The 18,527-nt window shown below is 60.1% G+C and overlaps 7 protein-coding genes and 3 non-coding genes across 10 annotated transcripts; all 10 read left to right on the top strand.

Annotated features, from left to right (window-relative positions):
• Window positions 1–1,678: 1,678 nt before the first annotated feature.
• LDBPK_300450 (hypothetical protein, conserved) lies at window positions 1,679–2,314 on the top strand (the record flags this gene model as incomplete). Its single annotated transcript, XM_003862711.1, has 1 exon — window positions 1,679–2,314. One exon carries the CDS (start codon window positions 1,679–1,681, stop codon window positions 2,312–2,314), a length of 636 nt encoding a protein of 211 aa, XP_003862759.1.
• Window positions 2,315–2,930: 616 nt separating this feature from the next.
• On the top strand, window positions 2,931–2,992 carry LDBPK_30snoRNA3. The gene has a single exon (XR_002966733.1). It is a non-coding gene; the product is annotated as an uncharacterized ncRNA (small nucleolar RNA).
• Window positions 2,993–3,173: 181 nt separating this feature from the next.
• LDBPK_30snoRNA2 lies at window positions 3,174–3,224 on the top strand. The gene has a single exon (XR_002966732.1). It is a non-coding gene; the product is annotated as an uncharacterized ncRNA (small nucleolar RNA).
• Window positions 3,225–3,699: 475 nt separating this feature from the next.
• On the top strand, window positions 3,700–3,983 carry LDBPK_30snoRNA1. Its single transcript, XR_002966731.1, has one exon. It is a non-coding gene; the product is annotated as an uncharacterized ncRNA (small nucleolar RNA).
• A 920-nt stretch (window positions 3,984–4,903) lies between these two features.
• On the top strand, window positions 4,904–6,586 carry LDBPK_300440 (hypothetical protein, conserved; the record flags this gene model as incomplete). The annotated part of the gene is made up of 1 exon (XM_003862710.1): window positions 4,904–6,586. One exon carries the CDS (start codon window positions 4,904–4,906, stop codon window positions 6,584–6,586), a length of 1,683 nt encoding a protein of 560 aa, XP_003862758.1.
• Window positions 6,587–7,375: 789 nt separating this feature from the next.
• On the top strand, window positions 7,376–8,476 carry LDBPK_300430 (hypothetical protein, conserved; the record flags this gene model as incomplete). Its single annotated transcript, XM_003862709.1, has 1 exon — window positions 7,376–8,476. The coding sequence occupies one exon, from the start codon at window positions 7,376–7,378 to the stop codon at window positions 8,474–8,476; it is 1,101 nt and encodes a 366-aa protein (XP_003862757.1).
• Window positions 8,477–9,446: 970 nt separating this feature from the next.
• LDBPK_300420 (WD-40 repeat protein) lies at window positions 9,447–10,910 on the top strand (the record flags this gene model as incomplete). Its single annotated transcript, XM_003862708.1, has 1 exon — window positions 9,447–10,910. One exon carries the CDS (start codon window positions 9,447–9,449, stop codon window positions 10,908–10,910), a length of 1,464 nt encoding a protein of 487 aa, XP_003862756.1.
• Window positions 10,911–11,377: 467 nt separating this feature from the next.
• Window positions 11,378–12,196, top strand: LDBPK_300410 (PAP2 family protein, putative; the record flags this gene model as incomplete). The annotated part of the gene is made up of 1 exon (XM_003862707.1): window positions 11,378–12,196. One exon carries the CDS (start codon window positions 11,378–11,380, stop codon window positions 12,194–12,196), a length of 819 nt encoding a protein of 272 aa, XP_003862755.1.
• Window positions 12,197–13,117: 921 nt separating this feature from the next.
• On the top strand, window positions 13,118–14,608 carry LDBPK_300400 (hypothetical protein, conserved; the record flags this gene model as incomplete). The annotated part of the gene is made up of 1 exon (XM_003862706.1): window positions 13,118–14,608. One exon carries the CDS (start codon window positions 13,118–13,120, stop codon window positions 14,606–14,608), a length of 1,491 nt encoding a protein of 496 aa, XP_003862754.1.
• A 2,067-nt stretch (window positions 14,609–16,675) lies between these two features.
• On the top strand, window positions 16,676–17,428 carry LDBPK_300390 (hypothetical protein, unknown function; the record flags this gene model as incomplete). The annotated part of the gene is made up of 1 exon (XM_003862705.1): window positions 16,676–17,428. The coding sequence occupies one exon, from the start codon at window positions 16,676–16,678 to the stop codon at window positions 17,426–17,428; it is 753 nt and encodes a 250-aa protein (XP_003862753.1).
• Window positions 17,429–18,527: the final 1,099 nt, after the last annotated feature.

Below are 18,527 nucleotides of genomic sequence, written 5' to 3'. Positions count from 1 at the left end.
TCTCTCTCTCTGTGCGTGTGTGTCTGTGTGCACCTACAAGTAGCTGTCCGCATCTCTCTCTGTTTTCGCTTCTTCTGTTTCTTTCTCCCGTCGCGCACGTTGAGCTTCCTTGCATTCCCGCTTGCAGTGAGCTTGAGGCCCTGATGGCGGTGTTGCTATTCAGTGGGTGGGCTTGTGATTTACGTGTTTCAGCTTCACCCCTTCCTTTCCGTGGCTTATCGTTGGCTATTCTCCTCCGACCCTCCACCCTCCTCGCGATGCGACTCACACGGTGATAGGGAGAGAGGAGAGGAAGACCAATGCCTCATTCGCCGTTAATCGATGATGTGGCGGAAGCAGTGGCAGGCGGCATGCGCGGCATGGAGCGGTAGACTTCGTCTTTTCCTTACCGCTGCTCCTCTGTCTGTCTGTCTCTGTTGTTGGGGAAAGCGCCACAACTGCTTGAGGGTGAGCGTCAGCACATCACCGCTCTCTCGCTCGCTCTCGCGCTCACTCCCTCTTGTGATTCTTTTTGGTGTCTGCCTGCGGGTGTGTCTGGGCCGAGGGGAGCACGATGGTGACGGTGACGGTGGCTAGGTCAGCGGCATTGCCGTGCTCTATCCGCCCCCTCCTCTCTTCATCCTCGACATACACGAGAGAGGCGAAGGCAAAGCCGAGAAAGAACACCAGGAAAGAGAGAGGAGCGGGCGGGCGGGCCCACACGGCCGGAGGGCTCGTGCAGCGCGTGTGGCGTGGGAGGGGAGGCCGGCCCACCGGCCTTCGTATCTTTTTCGAATTTGATAACAGTCTAATACGCGAAAGGGCGCTTATGCGATTAAGAGCGTCACACAAAACAACAGACAACAACAGCAAAAAAAAAAGCGACGCCGACAGACTAACCCAACGGCGCAGCACCACATAGCCAGACGGAGGGAGGAGGAAAGGAGACGTGCGACCGTCCCGATTACACAGCCCTGAAAACGTATGAGCTGCCCGCCGACAGTTGACAGGGAGCGAGAGGGGTTTAGCAGCCGCATGTGTAGGGGGCGCTAATGCGCGTGTGCGAACAGGGCAGCGGTGCCCGCACGCACCTCTATCGCTACAGCCTCCCTCACTCTCTGGTATACGTGGCGACTGCCGTTCTGGGCTATCGGAGCCTGTGTAGGTGCGTGTACCCGCGGAGGTCCCCTTTGGCGCATGTACCGCAGGCGCTTGTACGAACGCACTTGCTTCCTCGCTTCCTTTTTTGATGCATTTCGCTCTCGCTCGCTCGCTCGGAATACTGCCCTGCCGCTCTGCGACTGTGGCGACGCGCTGCGGCCACGCTCCTCGTCTCTAATCATGTCTGCGTGCTGGAGCTCCCCACTTGCGGATAGAACTCGCTCTTAACCCTCCACATTTTCGTTTTCTCCGGCGCTGCTATGCGCTCGCGCAGACACACTGGCATGCCTGCGCACTCACGTTTTCCATGCTCCGCTGCATCACCCACTCTCGGCTTCCGGGTTCCATACTACTCAGCGGCGCCGCTGTGCCTCGCCTGTCCCAGGTCACGTGCACTTCGACCTGGGCATCCTCGAGCAGCCTTACTACAGCGAAGGCGTTGTGGTGCTCCGCGACGGCACCACTAAGGAAGGATATTCGCAAAAACGACCGCGGCGATGCTCGACGACTGACTTTCGAGGAGCGCGCTGAGCGTCGCATGGGCAAGACAAAGGACCAGCGCGAGAGCCGCGAGCAGCTCGCACAGGAGGCGCAGGTGATGGTCTCTGAGGACTTCCCTGAAGAGCTGGAGGCCATCTACGCCAAAACGTCCGAGAAGGCGAACATCAGCGCCATGAAGGTGCTGAACATGGCCAAGTGCTTGGAGTTGCTAGAAGTGGAGGTGGCTGGCGGTCACACGGTGCTGCTCGTTAAGGTTGCGCAGGTGGTGAAGACGAGCACCACGACCATCGAAATTACGCCGAACTCCGCATCCTTTGGCAACACAATACTGCAGCGCGTGAGTCGATTCGATAGCGCCCTGCAAGTCTCCAAGGAGGGCACAAAGATACGCGTCGTCATACCACCCATCACGACGGCGCGCCGCGACAAGACCGTCGCAGAGGTCAACAACCTCATCTCAACCTTTCGCCAGCGCGTCAAGCAGTCGAGGACGAAGGCAGTGAAGGTACTTCAGGATGCCGGTCTGGCTGATGGGGTACAGCAAGAGCTTACTGCGCTCGTGGATTCTACTGCCAACGCCTTTGTGGAGGAGAAGGCGGCAGAGCTGGAGTTGTTGTCAGAGGAGGTCATGACAATGGGCATTGACGAGTCAGACGTCGCTGCTGGCCGCTAGCGCTACTCTATCCCTGTGCGACGATGCATGGGGTAGCGCGGAGATCGGGCGGGTGAGGGGACGACGCAACTGCAGTTGTGCTGAGAAGGCAAAGCGGAGCGCATCGGCACCAGCGCCACAACGTGAGGCAGCGCTCTTGTCTTACCCCTCCTCCCAGCTGAATGTGGGGCGGTGGCTACGAGTGGGTGGTCTTGCCTGTTGCCTCTGTGTCCGCTGACCGGCAGGAAAGCGGGAGGGCTATGCGTGTATATACACTTTTTTACTCGTCGTCGTTCCCTTCCCCCGCCCTCCGCTCCCGCCTTGCGCCCGCATCTGCGCGGTATCTCACAAGGCAGCTGCAAAGACGGCGCCACAACACCGAAGAGGCACACAGACAGGCGGTCAAGTGACAGCGACCGCCATCTCGAATACGCGAGAGACGTGCAGTGATAAAGATGAAACTTTTCTTTCTGAGATCTTCTACAGAGTTGTGCAGCAATGCCGACTTCCTGCCGCCGCGACAGTGCCCTGCTCACCCCTGTGCCGCTGTGGCCACAAGGCTTTCGCTCCCTCTGCATGCCTATGCTTATTTGGCGCGTAAAGGGGAAGGGGGAGGACTCACTTCGTGAAGGCGAGCTCTGCGCGCTGATCAACCGCATTACGCCCTTGTCGCTTCCTCAATCTTCCTCCTCCCCCACTCCCTCTGAATGTGCATGCGGTCGCTCACCTCTCCTCTTTCTATCTCCACGCACATGCAGCGCCTCTGCTACTGTGCCGGCCCATCTTCTGCACCAATTCGCATGTAAGCGGCCACTGCGCTCCGCCCCTGTGCAGTCTCTGCCCGTCTGCAGCGACGCCGGAGAAGCGCGGCACCTGCACTCACTTCAAGAGAGACGCAGCCGCAGACATCTTCAAGAACAGGAACATGGCATCCAGGCTCCATCTCATCGCTACATCCAACCTCCTTTGCTTTCGCCAGTCGCCCATGTGACGCCTGTGCTCCTCTTCACACTCCACGCCGATCAGCACCGTCGTCTGGCCCTCACCCCCTTCTCTCTCTCTGCGGCACCCCCACGTGATGATTCGCCGTGCATTCCTGTGGTATCTGATGCATCTTGCATGAACACGAAAAACGCAACGAGCGCCCTTCGCGACGAAGCGGTGCGAACTGAGTGGGGCTGCACGCGCGTGAGTGCGTGCCCATGGCGTGCTGCGTTGCTCGCGGTGCAGCACTGCTGCTCCTGCGGTGCATGTGAGTGTGGCCGCTGTCCCCCCTTCCTGTGTGTGTGCCTTCGCCGTGGTGATGCCAGACACGATTCTATTACCTGTGGGATCTGATCAAGTGTTACATTGATGCGAAGCAGAACGATGCACGCGTGCAGCGTGTTAGACTGAGGCGGCGGAGTTTTGAGTGTGGCGGCAGCGATGTGCCACTGGAGCGAGAGTGCGCTCCGTGAGAGTGACTATGGTTCACGGTGCTCGATGCGACGGTGACATTGTGTGAAAGGAGCGTGGGTGTCTTCCGTTGTAGGTGTTGGAGAGTTTGGAGGGGATAGGATGGTGGTGCGGCGTAGCTGCGGTGAGAATTCGGATGGTACGGCGCAGTTTCTGTTGCCTGCGAGGAGCAGGCCTCATCGCTGTCGTTAGCGTTTCTTGTCTTACTCTTGCCGTCCTTCCCAATGCCTGAAGCTGTGCTGGGGTGTATGCGATGTGCGAGTGTATGTCTTGGGAGGGAGCCGCTTGTCCTGCGTCTCTCGATTCTCATATCAGGCGCTCACTGATCAGGCTTTGGGCGCAGAGTAGCGGGGGGTGGTGGTGGAAAAGGTGCCGAGCGATGGAGAGAGCCGTACGGTGGGGCTGCTCATGGATGGAGGAACATATCTGCAGAGAAAACAGGACGCTGCTCGCATGACGCCCATATCGTGCCTGAGGTGAAGGTTCATCATCACAGGCGGAAGGCGAATGGCGAGATGTCTGGATGCGTGCCGCTGTGTGCTCATTCTCCGCCTGCACCCGCTCTCTACGTTCAGGCGACGAAGGGCGGCGACAGCCGTGGCGCTCTATGCTTTCTGTGACGCTGAGACATTTCGCATGTGTGTCTGCATGTGTGTGCCTTTGGGGCTCACGCTCCTCTCCCTTAGCAGCCGGTGGCGCTGCTGTTCATCTTTCACGTTGCGTTTTGTACATGTGCACGCGCTTCTGTCCATCTTGCCTCCCCTCCTGACCACTCCCCCTCCGCCCGTTTCCATGAAACACATACGCGGCTGCGAATGCCACTCGCGCTTGCTTCTTCATCTGTGAGCGCGGCGGGGCACCGCAAGAGCGGTGACTTCACACACACACACACACAGCACCAGCAGAAGTGGTAACTCTTCTTTACTCACGCCTCGACCTGTTTCCGCCCGTTCTCACTCTCTCGTCCAGCGCTTCCGCCATCCCCTGACTATCCCGGCCACCGTCACGACTCCTGCGTGTTGCACTCACTTTCTCTCTTGTGCTTCTTTTCTGTCTCGCTTCATAAGGAAGGGGGGAAGGTGGGGCGCAGCTTCGCTTCTCGTGCTCCTCTTATTGCGCGTTTCTCGTCTTGCGGTGGCGCCACTGCCGTTGCCCATGACACGGCTTCATCGGCTTGCCGTGGCAGTCCTATGCCTATGCGCTCTCGCGGTGTTCTACTGCCCCGGCGTCGCCGCGCGTTTCTCTGAGTCGCGCTCGCTTTTCCGCGATGCCTTCGAGGTGGTGGACATCAACAGCACGAGCCTGAGGGAGTTGCACGAGTCGGCGCACATGTGCCCATGGATTCTGGTCACCTACTTGGACAGTTGCGGCCACTGCCGCCACTCTGCCCCGCTCGTTGCCCGCATCGCGGAGGAGACGCTCGAAGACAGCGGAGATGTGCTGAACGAGGTCACAGTGGCGGCGCTCAACTGCGAGACGAGCATGCACGACTGCCACGAGCTGAGGGTGGTCGGCGTTCCCTCTTTTTACTTCCTCTTTCCATCTGATATGCCCGTGAACGCGACTACTCTAGAACCTGTCGTCGCTAATAAGAATCTCCTCGACAAGGGTAACGTGGAGGCGAAGCCCATCAACATGACGCGCGCCTTGATAGGACAAGGGGCAAATCCGAACGCACACTTCAACACGGCGCGCAAAATGTGGATGAGTGCCTCGACTAACCTCTGGAGGGCAACGAATAAGGAACTTTGCCTGCACATGCGCACCTACCTGCGCAACTCGAAGGAGAGCGACGCCGCGGAAGCCGGCGCTGGCGGGGTTCTACCCACTGCCAGCACTTCGAACTTCGTGGAAGAGACGACGTTTCACGTTGTAGATGTCGCCAACGCGTTTTTCGAAACCCTCTTCCACGAAGTGGCGTTGAAGGGTCTTGAGTCTGCTGCACGGCGCCGAGCTCTTTTTAGGTTTCTTCGCTTGGTGCAGCAGCGACTGCCTGGACTTGGGGCGGATGTGTTGCTGTACTCTATGACCGTCAACCGTAGGGTGGATGGCGCGCAGAGCAGCGTAGCCGATTTTGCCTCCTCTGTGGGCGACTGGCAGAAGCTTGTTTTGTCCGCGGGTATCCCATACCAGGGAACACCGCGACATCTGAGTTGGCGAACGTGCAAGGGGTCTTCATGGCGTTACCGCGGCTTTCCGTGCGGTATGTGGTTGCTCTACCACTCCCTGACGGTGAATGCGGCGCGCGTGGACGCCGACGAGCTCACGGCAGGCGTTGCCGACGACAACAATACCGAGGTACTGTTCATCATTCTCGACTACGCGCGGCACTTCTTCGCTTGTGATGCGTGCCTCACACATTTTCTCCGCTTTCAGCCAGGGGACAAGGACCCGGTGTTGCAGCTGTGGCGCTTCCACAACGAGGTGAACCGGCGCCTCGCCTCGTTGGGGGAGGGAGGCGATCCGCTGGTGCCAAAGCGGATTTTCCCGACGGTCGAGCAGTGCCCCGCATGTATTCGCGACGACGTCACCGGCAAGGAGGAGGACCGCTTTGTGGAGGCAGAGGTGTCGAAGTACCTGCGATCCCGCTACAAGTGGAACCCCGAAGCGCTGCACGAGGGGACCGTCAGGGTGACGGAATCCACCACGAAGCGCTCGATCAACGATCACGGCGGTGCCATAAATGTGTACCACAACCTTCTCAGCATGGACACCTTTCTGACCATCGTCCTTGTCATCGTGGCGGCGGTGCTGTGTATGGTTTACGTGCTGCGGCGTCACCATTCGTCTGCCGCGAAACGGCGCCGCCCGATTCTGCCCCTTCGAGCGCGAGACTAGAAGGCCGCAGTGCTCAAGACTCACGCATCTCGGTGGTACTGGTCGTGATGTGATGAGTCCCCTTATGATTCCTGGTACATCGGGGTAAAAGCGCACATGGGCATGTGTGCGCTCTTGCACCCGTGCCTTTCTCCACACCGCGCCATGAGTGTGCGCTCCGGCGTTGCTTTCACTGTCAGTGATGCTTCCTACCAAAACACAAATGGGGAAAGGCAGGAAATAAAAGAGGATCTGAGGAAGCATGGCAACGAAAAGACGTAGGGACAGGGCGGGCCGATCAGGCGTGACGGTCTGCCCCTCCCTTCCCCATCCCTCCCTCTCTTTCTCAGACACACTCGCACGCACACACACACACACACACACGTGATTCGCTACCGCTGCCACACCATCAATGTCCAAACGAGTCACAAGAAGGCAGTGAGGGCCTGATGCCTGCACGGGAGTGCATGCATGCTGCTTTTCGTTGTGCGTGTGCTTCAAGTGCGCAGCGGGACGACTCTCTTCGACTCTATCACTTCTCACCCCTTTCTCTCCTCCTTTGCAGCGTGCCCACTGCTTGCACCCAATCGACGACCCGTGCTATCTATCAGCGCGCAGTGAGCTCAGCAGCCGTGTCTCTCTCATACGTCGTGGCATGTGCACCGGTGCCCGCCTTTGCATGAGCGCCATCCACTACCTAGCGCGTGAGTGAGTGTGGTGCGCACACACGTGCCATTCGGGGAGGCCAACAGGAACGCTATACTGAAGAGGAGAGAGCGTTCGCGTCGAGGTTGACCTCGACGCGGTCGGATGCCTTTCCTGAAGAGATGCGTGCTCGTCGTCAACAACCGCAGCGGTAGTCGGCATGCCGCGCAGACCTTCGCCAGCATACTTAAAGGGTACCTTGACCGCGCTGGCATTGTGCACCACGACGTGCACATCCCGAACGATGATGTTGCGGAGCAGTTGCAGCGGGCGTTGCCGCAGGCGGAGGCGCTGGTTCTCTGCGGTGGTGACGGTACGGTGAACAGTGCTCTGAATCTTATTGCGGCCATGCCATCCTCAGGCGCAGGGCCAAACACAGCAGTGCCGCTGCCGTCGGTGCTGGAGTCTATGCCGTTGCTTTTGGTACCCGCCGGCCTGCACAACTCCATAGCCACCTCGCTCGGTGTCACCTCAGTGGAGCGCGCGGTTTCGAGTCTCGTGGTGGGCCGCGCCGTTCGTGTTCCGTTGTGGGCCGTGCATCTGCATCATCCACACGCGCCTTACGGCGCGTTTCCAATACGCTACATGTGCTCCTATGTTGCTACTGGCACCTACGCGGCGTCGGTGCGGCGGCACGGCAACTGGAAGAAGGTGCAGGAGGAGTACGTTTCCATGCCCGCCGCACTCGGGTGCTTTACCGCCATAGCACTGTTCACCACTATCGAGCACGCGCCTCCTGAATCGACGGTAGTGCTGACGCACATCAACAATGAGACCGCCTCCTCCAGTGTTGGGCCGCTGCGTCTCCTCGTGGCCTCGCAGATGCCGCAGCTGCAGCCCGGATACTCCCTCACCCCCGCTGCCACGTACCATCGGCGACAACTTACCGTCACCACGGCCACAGCCGAGGCAACCCGCATGCGGATGTGGCATCTTCTGCACCGAGAGGCGAGGGAAGGCTATATTCTTGCAGAGGACGGCGTCGCGATGCAGGAGCAGGTGCGCGGCTTGCGCATCGACTTCCCTGCTGCTTCACAGCTCCCCGTCCTCGCAACACGCTCGACCCAGCCACCAGAGAACGATGGGGGTGAGGGGAGGCTGGGGTCGGCGCTGCTGGTGGTGGACGGCGAGTCTGTGCAGGTGCCTACCGGTTCCTCGGTGACAGTGATGCCGACTGAGCTGTCGGTGCAGTTGATCGTAAGCTAGCCAAAGGGAGACGGTCCGACCATGCTCATGGAGGTAGGAGTGGGAGTCGGGGGCGGGAGTGGCGCAGAGAGCGTAGGGGACGGCGAAGCAGGTCTCTCTTCCTGTGCACGTTCTGGATCCTGCTGTGCCCAGTCATTGCGGGCGGCACGTGGATCGTCCCCTTCGCTTCACCCGTTCCTCAACTTCTTCTCCATCCCCTTCGCGCTGAGAGCGCAGCACCCCGTCGTCACTGCAAGATACGCACGGAGACGCAGGCCGATGAAACCAATACATGCACGGATAGCATTGATCAGCGCCACACCCCCTTCCCTCCTTGCAGCCCTACACTTCTCTTATCCATGCACGCTTGCAGAGGGAAGGGAGGGGATGAGACGAGACGGTGCCTTGCGGTTGCTGGTGAGAGGCACCAGTAAAGTAAGAATAGCCACACAGCCCTGACTGCGTTCCAGCGCCACGCCTACCTCTTACTCTCCGTTCATCACTCGAACCTGCCCGCATGCTTGCACATGTGCGTGTGCCCGTGACCTCAACGGAAACATGATAAAAGACGTCGGCTCTCTGAGCTCTGCAGAGGAGTTGGGGTGACAGAGTCGCGACTGGGGCCTGCTGCAACTGAGTGCCATTGCTGCTGCTGCCGCTGTTGATGGCAGTAACGGCGGCTTTCTCACCTCGTGCCTCTCCCCTCTCTCTCTGCGTATTAATCTTCGCTTTTTGTTACTATTCCGTGCCGCTTACCTTTTCTCTTCTCTCTCGCTCTCGAGCCTCTGCTGCTTGATGACGGCGTGTGCACACACGCACCCATACCCACGGAGAAACAGATATTCGCCTAATCGCCTGAGTGCCGCTGCGTCAGAAGGGCACCTGAGAGAGTTGACGTCTTCCGCTTCCTTCTCTTTCAAAGTATCTTTCCGGCGCACTAGTCTTGCCGCACAACATCGGCAGCTGCTACGGCTGACGTTGTCTGCGGTAGATGGATCGCGGCTACCCACGACGGCGCGAGGGTGGCGCCAGCTTCGGCGGCGGCGGGTTTGGCGGTGTTGGTGGATTCAGTGGCGGCTTTGGCGGCCCCCCGGCTGGCGGACCAGGCGACCCTCCGGTCGGCGGACCAGGCGGCCCGCGGCGGCGCTTTCGTAGCGATTTCGACCCCGAGGAATATGCGCCGCGTCGCAAACTGCACGGCCAGCGACCGGTGGACTTCTACTCGCCTGCCATCCGGCACGTCCTCACACGTCTGGTGCCGCGCAGCACACCGTACAGCTACCACGTTGCGCCGCACGAGTATTACACAAAGGACCTTGTCACGGCGAGTGTAACCAACTACAATGCGAGCACGGCGCTGTGCACGCAGTGGGTGAACACCTCGTACCACCCGGACAGCAAAGGCGGCCGCATCCGCACGCCACTCTACGCCCTGCAGTGGTCGCCGAGCGGGCGCCGTCTGCTGTGCTCCACCGGACGCGGCGAGTTCCTGCTGTTCAACGGGCAGTCCTTTGGCGTGGAGGTGAAGACGGTGGCTCACGAGGACAACCGCCCGTGCCGCGCCATCGCGTGGGGCCGTCGCCACGACCTCATCCTCAGCGGCGATGACGCCGGAAAGCTCAAGATGTGGATGTCCAACTTTGTTTTCATGTCAGAGGTCGACACGAGCCACCGCGCCGTGCGCGAGATCTCGTGGGCGCCTCTGGAGCTAAAGTTCTGCACGGCTGGCCAGGATGGGTCGGCGAAGGTGTGGGACACGAACACGGTTGGCGCACACACCGCCACTGCCGGCGCGAGCGATGGCAATCAGGCCGTGCTGGAGGAGGTGAAGCTTGAGGGCCACGGCGGTGATGTGACGACGGCGCACTGGCACCCCTATCGAGCTCTCATTGCCACCGGCAGTCAAGACACGCAGTGCCGACTGTGGGACCCCCGCACAGCTTCTCGCGGCAGCATCGCGGCCTTGCACGGCCACAGCCAGGCGCTGACGTGCGTGCGGTGGCACCCGGATGGAAGGACGCTGCTGAGCGCGTCGAAGGATGGGACGGTGAAGTTGTGGGACATACGCAAGACGCAGCCTGAGGTGAAGCGTTTCACTGGGCACACGGACGCTGTAGATAAGGTTGACTGGCACCCGACGGTATCGGACCTGTTTGCGAGCACAGGGGCAGACGGAAGCGTGATGTACTGGATGGTAGCCGAGGGAGACGGCACCATGACCCATGGCGTGGAGGAGGTCGTCCACGACGCGGCGATGATCGAGGCGGCTCATGAGAAGTTTCGCGACAAGCCAAACCCGGTGCACTGTGTTGCCTGGTCTCCGCTGGGCAACATCCTCGCGTCTAGCGGCCATGAGGTCAAGTACTGGACTCGCAACAAACCAGGCGCGCTGGAAGAGAAGGAGCGCGGCGTCGAGAGCGACATCCTGGACGAGCAAGGCCAAGTGATGGTGTGATGAGAGTACTGAACGGTGGGGCTGGTGGTGCCGGTGGGGGAAGGGGCGTGGCGTCAGTAGTATGCACACGACAGGTGCTCACTCTTTCCCTCTAATGGGCGGCGACATAAAAAGTAGCTTTTGAGACCTCAGCGGCAGCGGTGATGGCCGGCCACATGAAGTATTTGCTCTCCCTTCTCTCCCTCTCTCTATGGCGTCCACCGACAGACGCGAACGAGGCAGCGCCAACGCGTCGACCCCGACGGCGCTCGCTGGCTTTTGTTCTCTTCATCGCAAATGATGTCGACCGCGAACGACTGGCGGCCATCAATCCGTCTTCTGCCGTCCACGTCCTTTTCGACCACTCGTGCGCTTTCCTTCTCTCTCTCCCGTGACACACTCGCTCTTGGAGAGCTTCTTGCATCTCTTGCGCCCCTGTGGCCCGCGCCAGTGTTCAGCGCTGGGTAGAGACGGCGTTTCCTCTATCCATGTCGTTGTTAGAGACGGCGAGGCTGGTGTGGGACTACACGCATCTGTCGGCCGTGGAGATGCGGCGCGGTGAGGCATTGGCATATGAGCACCGACAGCATGCTGCAGCTCTAGCGACCACAGCGGAAACGTCGGCCACGCCATCAGAGCCCCCTCACTGGAGGTCGTGGGCGATGACGGAGGTTGTCTATCGCCAGCACGACCTGCTCAGCAAGCTCTTCGGCATCTCCTCTATCGTGCCTGTGGCGATGATGATGCTCTTGGCTGGGCTGACGAGTGCGCCATGCCGCGAGCGTCGCATACCCGCCATGAATCTTATTCTTTACCTCATCCTGAGCGTGTGCCTGAACGTGGTGCTCAAGGCAACCGTCCGCAGCCCACGCCCCGCTCACCCAGCAGCAGGCATGAGCTACACCACAGTGTACGGAATGCCGAGCGACCACGCACAGTTCATGGCGGGCTTTTCCGTTTACCTCCTGCGCCGCTGGACACGCGCGCGACGCAATCGCACGGAACGGCGCAAATATAGTCATCTTCAGCAGCGGAAGGCCGCCTCCGCATCGGCGGCGTTGGCAAGGACCTCATCGCCGTATGCACTGGTGGCATTGCTGCTGTTCGCGACGCTTTTCATCGGCGTCGGCCGTGTCTACAATGGCTACCACACCGTTGGGCAAGCGCTCGTGGGGTGGATGGTGGGGATTGCGCTGGCGTTCGCGTGCACCACCGCACACGTGCAGCGCGGGTTCACGTGGGTGTCGGAGAAGGTGCTAGTGCCAGTCATGCTTGTGTGCACTTTCTGGACGGAAGCGATCTGCTGAGCGCCCTCAGCGCTCTCCAGGAGAGCCTTGCCGTTCTCGCTTTTGTGGCCATGAGACACCTTGCCGGGAGAGAATGCCTCATCAGTAGTGGGGGGGGGAACGTGAGAGAGAGGCAATGCCCTAAAGAAGACGATCGAAACACCCACGTGACAGGCAGCTCGCTTAGAAGTCCCTCTTGCTGCTCCACCCAACTGGTGGGTATGACAGTGGCGAAGACATCGCGTATACGGCGGCGGCAGGACAAGGCCGTCATCTGTCGCACATTATTTCCGCCGTGCCGTATCACGTGCTGCACTTGGTGCATGTCTGCGTGCTTTTCTCTCTGCAGGGGAGGGGAGGGGGTAACAAGATGGAAAAGGGAAAGGGGCCCTGCAGCACTTCTCTTCTCTGCCGCGCTTGGTTGTGTTGTCCGCGCCATCGCGCATCTCTTCCCTCCTCTCGCTACCTCACCCCACTCGTCCCCCACCTCCCTCTCTGCTGACGCCTCTCAAGGGTCGCGCTGCTCTGTGCTTTCGCTCTCTTCTGCGGGTGCCTCTTGCCGGTTTTTCGTTCATTGTGGCGCTGGACAGCTGCAGTCGATCGCGTGCACCCACCTTGCGTGTCTGCTGGCGTGTGTAGCTTCGCATGGCAACAACGCCTACAACCAAGAACATCACCTGTGCAGTTGCAACCGTGCCGCGACTCATCTTGGGTGATTGCTTTTTTTTGTTCCCGCTTCTGTGTCACGACCCGCTCGCGTCCGTTGCACGCATACACGCACACGTGCCGCCGCCTCCACATTCTCTCACTCCTCGCGAACTCCCCGCCTTACGCGCATTTCTGCGGTTGTGCGCATCTCTTACATCTCTTCTCGCCCTCTCTCTGTCTCCGCCTTCCGCGTGTTGTTCCACTAGCTTCGCACTTTTCTCACCCTCCCAGGCAATGATCAGCGCCAGGGACGCCATTCTCCAGCTGACCTCAGGCCCGAGCTTGATGGACAGCATGTGCAACTTTATTATTCGCCCGCCTCGGTCCACCTACGAGGTTGACGATCTTGGGCCTAACGTGTTCCGCATCGGCGACGATGGCACGGAGCGCTTCGTGCGCCACGACTTTGAGCTGGAAAACATGCGGGGTTTGCGCTTCCAGTGCTCGTGGTTCAAGACCTATCCTGCCCGCCGTGTGCCGTGCGTGGTGTACTGCCACGCGAATTGCGGCGGGCGCTACGACGGCCTCGAGGCTCTCTTTCTGCTGCGGGAAGGCTTCAGCCTCTTCTGCTTCGACTTCTGCGGGAGCGGGATGTCGGAGGGTGAGTACATCTCCCTAGGCTTCTACGAACGCCAGGACCTGGTCGCCGTCGTCGAGTTTCTCACGCTCAAGAGCGACGAGGTGGACGGAGTGGCGCTGTGGGGCCGCAGCATGGGCGCCGTAGCCGCCATCATGTACGCCTCGAAGGATCCGTGGATTCGTTGTATTGTTTGCGATTCGCCATTCGCATCCCTGCGGTTGCTCATCGACGATTTGGTGGAGCGACATGGCGGGCGAACGGCCCGGGTTCTGCCGAAGATTTTGGTGCACGGGATTGTGGAGCGCATCCGTAAGCGCATCATGAAGCGAGCCGCTTTCGACATTGACGACTTGGACGCGGTCAAGTACGCCAAGGCGTGCGGCGTTCCCGCACTGCTGTTCCACGGCGCCGACGACGACTTTGTGTCCCCGACGCACTGTGAGATGATTCGTGACGCCTTCCCCATTCCGTGCCTGCAGCAGTTCACGCCAGGCGGGCACAACTGCGACCGCCAAGAGGACATTCACGTACTCATCAGGGCCTTTTTGCGGCTCTACCTGATCGACAAGCCACAAGGAGCACGAGAGATACAGGCAGCGCGTGAGCTCCAGCTGGCCAATACTGCATCACCCGCCGCCGTCGCGGCGGCGGCAGCAAACAAGGGGGCCATCTCGCGGCTGAGTGCGCCTGCTGCTCTAGCTCCGAAGCAGCTCGTACCTCCGGCAAGCTATGGTATGAGGTGCGCTGAGACGGCACTAATCTCTTCTTCCTCCACGTCGGCGACTGCGTCTTCCTCCACCACCTCTCCGTCCACATCCGCGTCATCATCGACATCGTTCGACTCTTCCCTGCCTTTGCCAGCTGCGCTAAGTGTGCCGCTGTCGCCAGAGAACAGGTTGGTCTACGACTGCTCCAACTCACGAGATTCCACTCCGCCACCAAAGGCAGCGGCGACGCTGGCCAGCTCACTCCCACCGTCTCTCACGCCTTTCCGCTCGTCCAGTGGAACACGAGCGCACGTCAGCGCTTCCACGGCGACAGTGGCAGGTGAGGGGCACGCGACCAGCGGAGCTACCGTACCGCCGCCCAGCTCTCCGGCCGCAGATTCCACTGACGGCTTGCAGAACTGCACTGCAAGCCCGTAGCGATGGTTGATCCCTTGTGGCGCGACTCTCGAAGGGTGCTATGTGCGGGTTATTGGTGGGCGTCGCTGCACGTGAAGGCGAGGGGCGGGGAGAAGGATGTATAAGGCTGCTTTTCTGCACACCCAGACTAAGGAGTGTCTGTGTGTGTGTGGGAGGGGAGACGGCGTGCGGCGTTGACAGACGAGAAGTGTGCACAGTGACGAACAGGCGAGGTAATGGACGGCCTCCGAAAGAAGGCTCGGGTAGGGACAATGAGGAGGCTGCGGGCAACACGAGGAAGGCTTTGCTTCAGCGCATAGCAGTCTCGTCTTCGCTCCCTCCTCTTCGCGGCATTGCTGAGGAGGCGTACAGCTCCTCCGCGTCCCCACCACGCCACCCCGTTTTTACTGTGCCCTCGCTGCCTCTCTCTCAGCTCCGCTTCAGTGTGCTGATGGCGCTCACTTGCTTTGCCGAAGCAGCCTGATTTCTTCTGCTTACGTTGTGCGCGCCGTGTACGCTCATGTGTGCTGCTGTTGAGAGGGCACTGCTCGCTCGCTTTCTGCATCCCCTAACACACCCTCCTTCGGCTCCGCGTTCTTTTCTCGGTGGCTGCTCACCCTCTTTTCCCAGGAGGGGGCCAGATGTCTGCTACGCGCCTCTCGAGCGCTGCCTTCTTCCCCCTTTTCCACTTCTCTTGCCCTGCATCACCATCGTCGTTGTCATCGCTGCGGACTGCGTGCATGCAGGTGAGGCCGCGTGCGATAGCGCTCTGGTGTGTATGCATCTGTGCATATATGTTGTGCGTCGAGGGAGGGAGGGAGGGGGACGGTGTTGGGGGGAACCACGTTCGCTCAACGCCGGGTCCTCCTTCTCCTCCCTAGAGTGTTCCTGCTCGGATGTTGCTCCTTTGAGAAAGCGGATTTTCGCACGCATCGGCGCGTACATAGAGAACGCAACGCACCTACTGCGCGGCGGGGGGACAGATCTAGGTGGGAAAGTGTGTGTGTGGGGGGGGGAGTGACAGGGGGAAAGCATCTGAACATGGAAACGAAGATACAAGGCAGCACGTAGGTCACGAGCAACGACAGCGGTACTCGAGAGAGCTCCGCGCAGCTGTGCGGGTGTACTACAATGACCGTTGTCAAAGTCGCAGATATAGGTGCGCTCGCCACTGGGAAGGAAAGTCGGTGCCCACATGCGACGAGGGCGCTAAAGGAGCTTCGGAGGGAGCAGGGAGAGGGAGAGGCCGCTGTTGCCGCCGCTTACGCGTGCCTTGCTGCCGCAAGTTGACGGATCAGCCGTATATTGGGACTTCTCAGACATGCCGCGGCACTCGCTCGCTCTCTCATGCACGCCTTCTTTTCTCACGCCTCCCTTTCATTGTTGAGCTCTCCGCGCTTCTCGTGCTGCTGTCGTCATACGGCATCTCTCTCTCTTCCTCTTCTTTGCATGGCACTTCGATGCGGCGCGGCGCCACCTGTTGCTTCTCTCTCGTGTGTGTGTGTGTGTGATACTCCCCCTCCTCCTCGCCGCCACCACAACACTGACGTCATCCACTGATACCATTCGCGCCGGTGTGGCAGCACAGCCCGTTAGCGTCTTCTGTCGCCCCCTCACCACCCCCACCCCACTCCTCGCATGCTTCTGCGACGGATTTGTATCTTCACACACACACACACACTCCCAGTGGACGCGCTGGCAACGCATACGTAGAGGAAGCGGAGAGGGAGTCACCGGCGTATACGCGATTGCCCGCGGTAATATAGCACGTTGCTCCATCGACGGCGTCACGACATCGCGACGGTCGTCTGAGCGTGTGGTGACTCAATCTTCGGTCCTTCCTCTATTGCTCTTTCTCTGCGTGTGCTTGACAGTCGAACAAACACTCTGTGACGGGTGTGGAGCGCGTGCTGCGGCACGTCGAGCTTGCGGAGTGAGTGAGATGGCAGCAAGCGTTCGGTTGCATCTGCGCACGTGAGAGAGCGACTTTGCCTCCCCTCCTTCGGTTTCTACCGCTGAATTTCCACGCCCTGTCTTTCCATGACCCTCTCGGAGCCTCCCTCCTGTGCTGGCGGAGCGTGCTCTAGGATGCTTTCGTTGTCACCCGGCACCCTGTCACGCCTGCTGCACATGAAGCTCGCGTTACGTCATGTGTGCATCCTGCTTCAGGCAGCCGCGTTAGTGGCCCTCGTTGCTGTGAGCGGGTCATCTTCCTCCATGGCGGTCTCCAGCACGCCCAGCTCACATCACTATTCTGGCAGCCTTGGCAGTGACAGTGACACTAGTATAGATAGTGGACACCAGCCGTCGCCATCGCCGCCCTCTAACAAGCCTCTGCTCGATGATGACGAGTGGGCGAACGTCACACTGAAGTTCTTCATTATCTTCGTGAGTGTGTGCGCTGGCGCTGGTGTGGTGGCTTTCATCGTCATTCTTTGTGCATACTGCCGTGAGTACAAGCTGCTGGAGACGAGCGACGACAGCGACACAGAGAGCGTATGCTCACGCACCACCTCCCAGTCCTCCAGCTCTGGTGAATCTGAGTCTTCGTCCGCCGAAGCGCCGGCCTACGCGACGCCCCGCCAGCGACACATGCCGCCGCCACCGGCAGCAAACGAGATCACTGCCCCTGTGGCGTACGAGGAGGAGAACGACAACGCTGATCTTCCAGAGCCAGTGATGCAGGCGGACACGCAGTCCAACGAGTCGAGCGAATTCTTGTTCGTGCCGCCGGAGACAACCCCCAGCTTTAGCGACGGTGCGGCCACGGCGATTCAGCGCACCGGCTCCCGTCTTTCTCTTGCGTGCAGTCGACGCGGCTTGTACAGAAAGGAAAGATGACGCAGGACTCAGGGGCTGCATCGGCAGTACCTTGGCCCCAATTCCCGCAACTACGTCTCCCTTCCTCATCCTCTTCGGCAGCCCGCACACTGGGCCCATCAAGGGCACAGTTTTTTACGAAAGCAAGAGCAGGGCGCCGCAGGGACGAGACAGAAGCACAGAAAAAAACGTGCCGGGGCCCTTGCTGGTGCCTGCGCAACACTTCGCCCAAATCTCTGGCAGTCGCGGAAACACGCGACGGAAGCGTGCGAGGATGTCGTCCTCCTCGTGTGCCTGTCAGTGTGTACGCGTGCGTCAGCACTTTTTTCGTCCTTTGCTTTGTTCGCTGCCGCACCGGTTGGCTTTCTCTCCCCCTCGATCTTTCATTTCTGGGTGCCGCGCGCACATGTGCGTCTCCGCAGCGCGCCTCTCCCTCTCTTCATCTTGTCTTGTCGCTCTTTTGCCTTTCGTGACGGTGCGCAAGTCTGTGTATTCTCTCCTTCCCTCTCTCTCCCTGTGCCCTGTGAGGGCGGTGCCTCTCCTCTTGTCTTCTCCTCTGGCCTCCCGTCCTTCTCCTCCCCCTCCCCCGATCCCTTGCCCCTCGCGCTGTCCAGTCGTAGTTGATGCAGGACTGGCGAAGGAGTTGTCGGGGGGGGGGCGGGCGTGCGGCGGTGAATGACGCCACGTGCATGACTCATGTGCTTAGCTCTTCTATCATCTTTTGTTTTCGGGCGTGTGCGTGCGGGCCGTGCCTTACGATGTGCCTTCCTCGTATTCTTGTCGGCGATGATGGCGCGAGGCCGCTATCTCCGCCTTTCTTTTTCGACGTGAGCAGTCGGCGAGGTCGGCGAAGGGCATAAGAGGGGAGCTTGTGGGGCGAGCGGGACTTAAGGTGTAGATGGTCAGGAGTACTGAGCGTGGGATAAGGCGCGCCGGCTGCCGTGACTGCTTCCAGTGGTACCGCCAGTTAGTGAAGCATCACAGGGGCTGTCATGTGCACTGTAAACGACCCTATCCTCTAAACTCTTCTCTTTTCTCTGGCCAGCCTGATCTCGTGGTGTGCGTGCATGAGTGCCGGTGCGTGTGCCACGTGACACGTCCCACTTCCTGTCTTCTCTCC

Source organism: Leishmania donovani, chromosome 30 (assembly GCF_000227135.1).
Source record: "Leishmania donovani BPK282A1 complete genome, chromosome 30".
NCBI lineage: Eukaryota > Euglenozoa > Kinetoplastea > Trypanosomatida > Trypanosomatidae > Leishmania > Leishmania donovani.
Note: the sequence above shows the minus strand (reverse complement) of the source record. Positions and strands in the feature narration are given on the sequence as shown.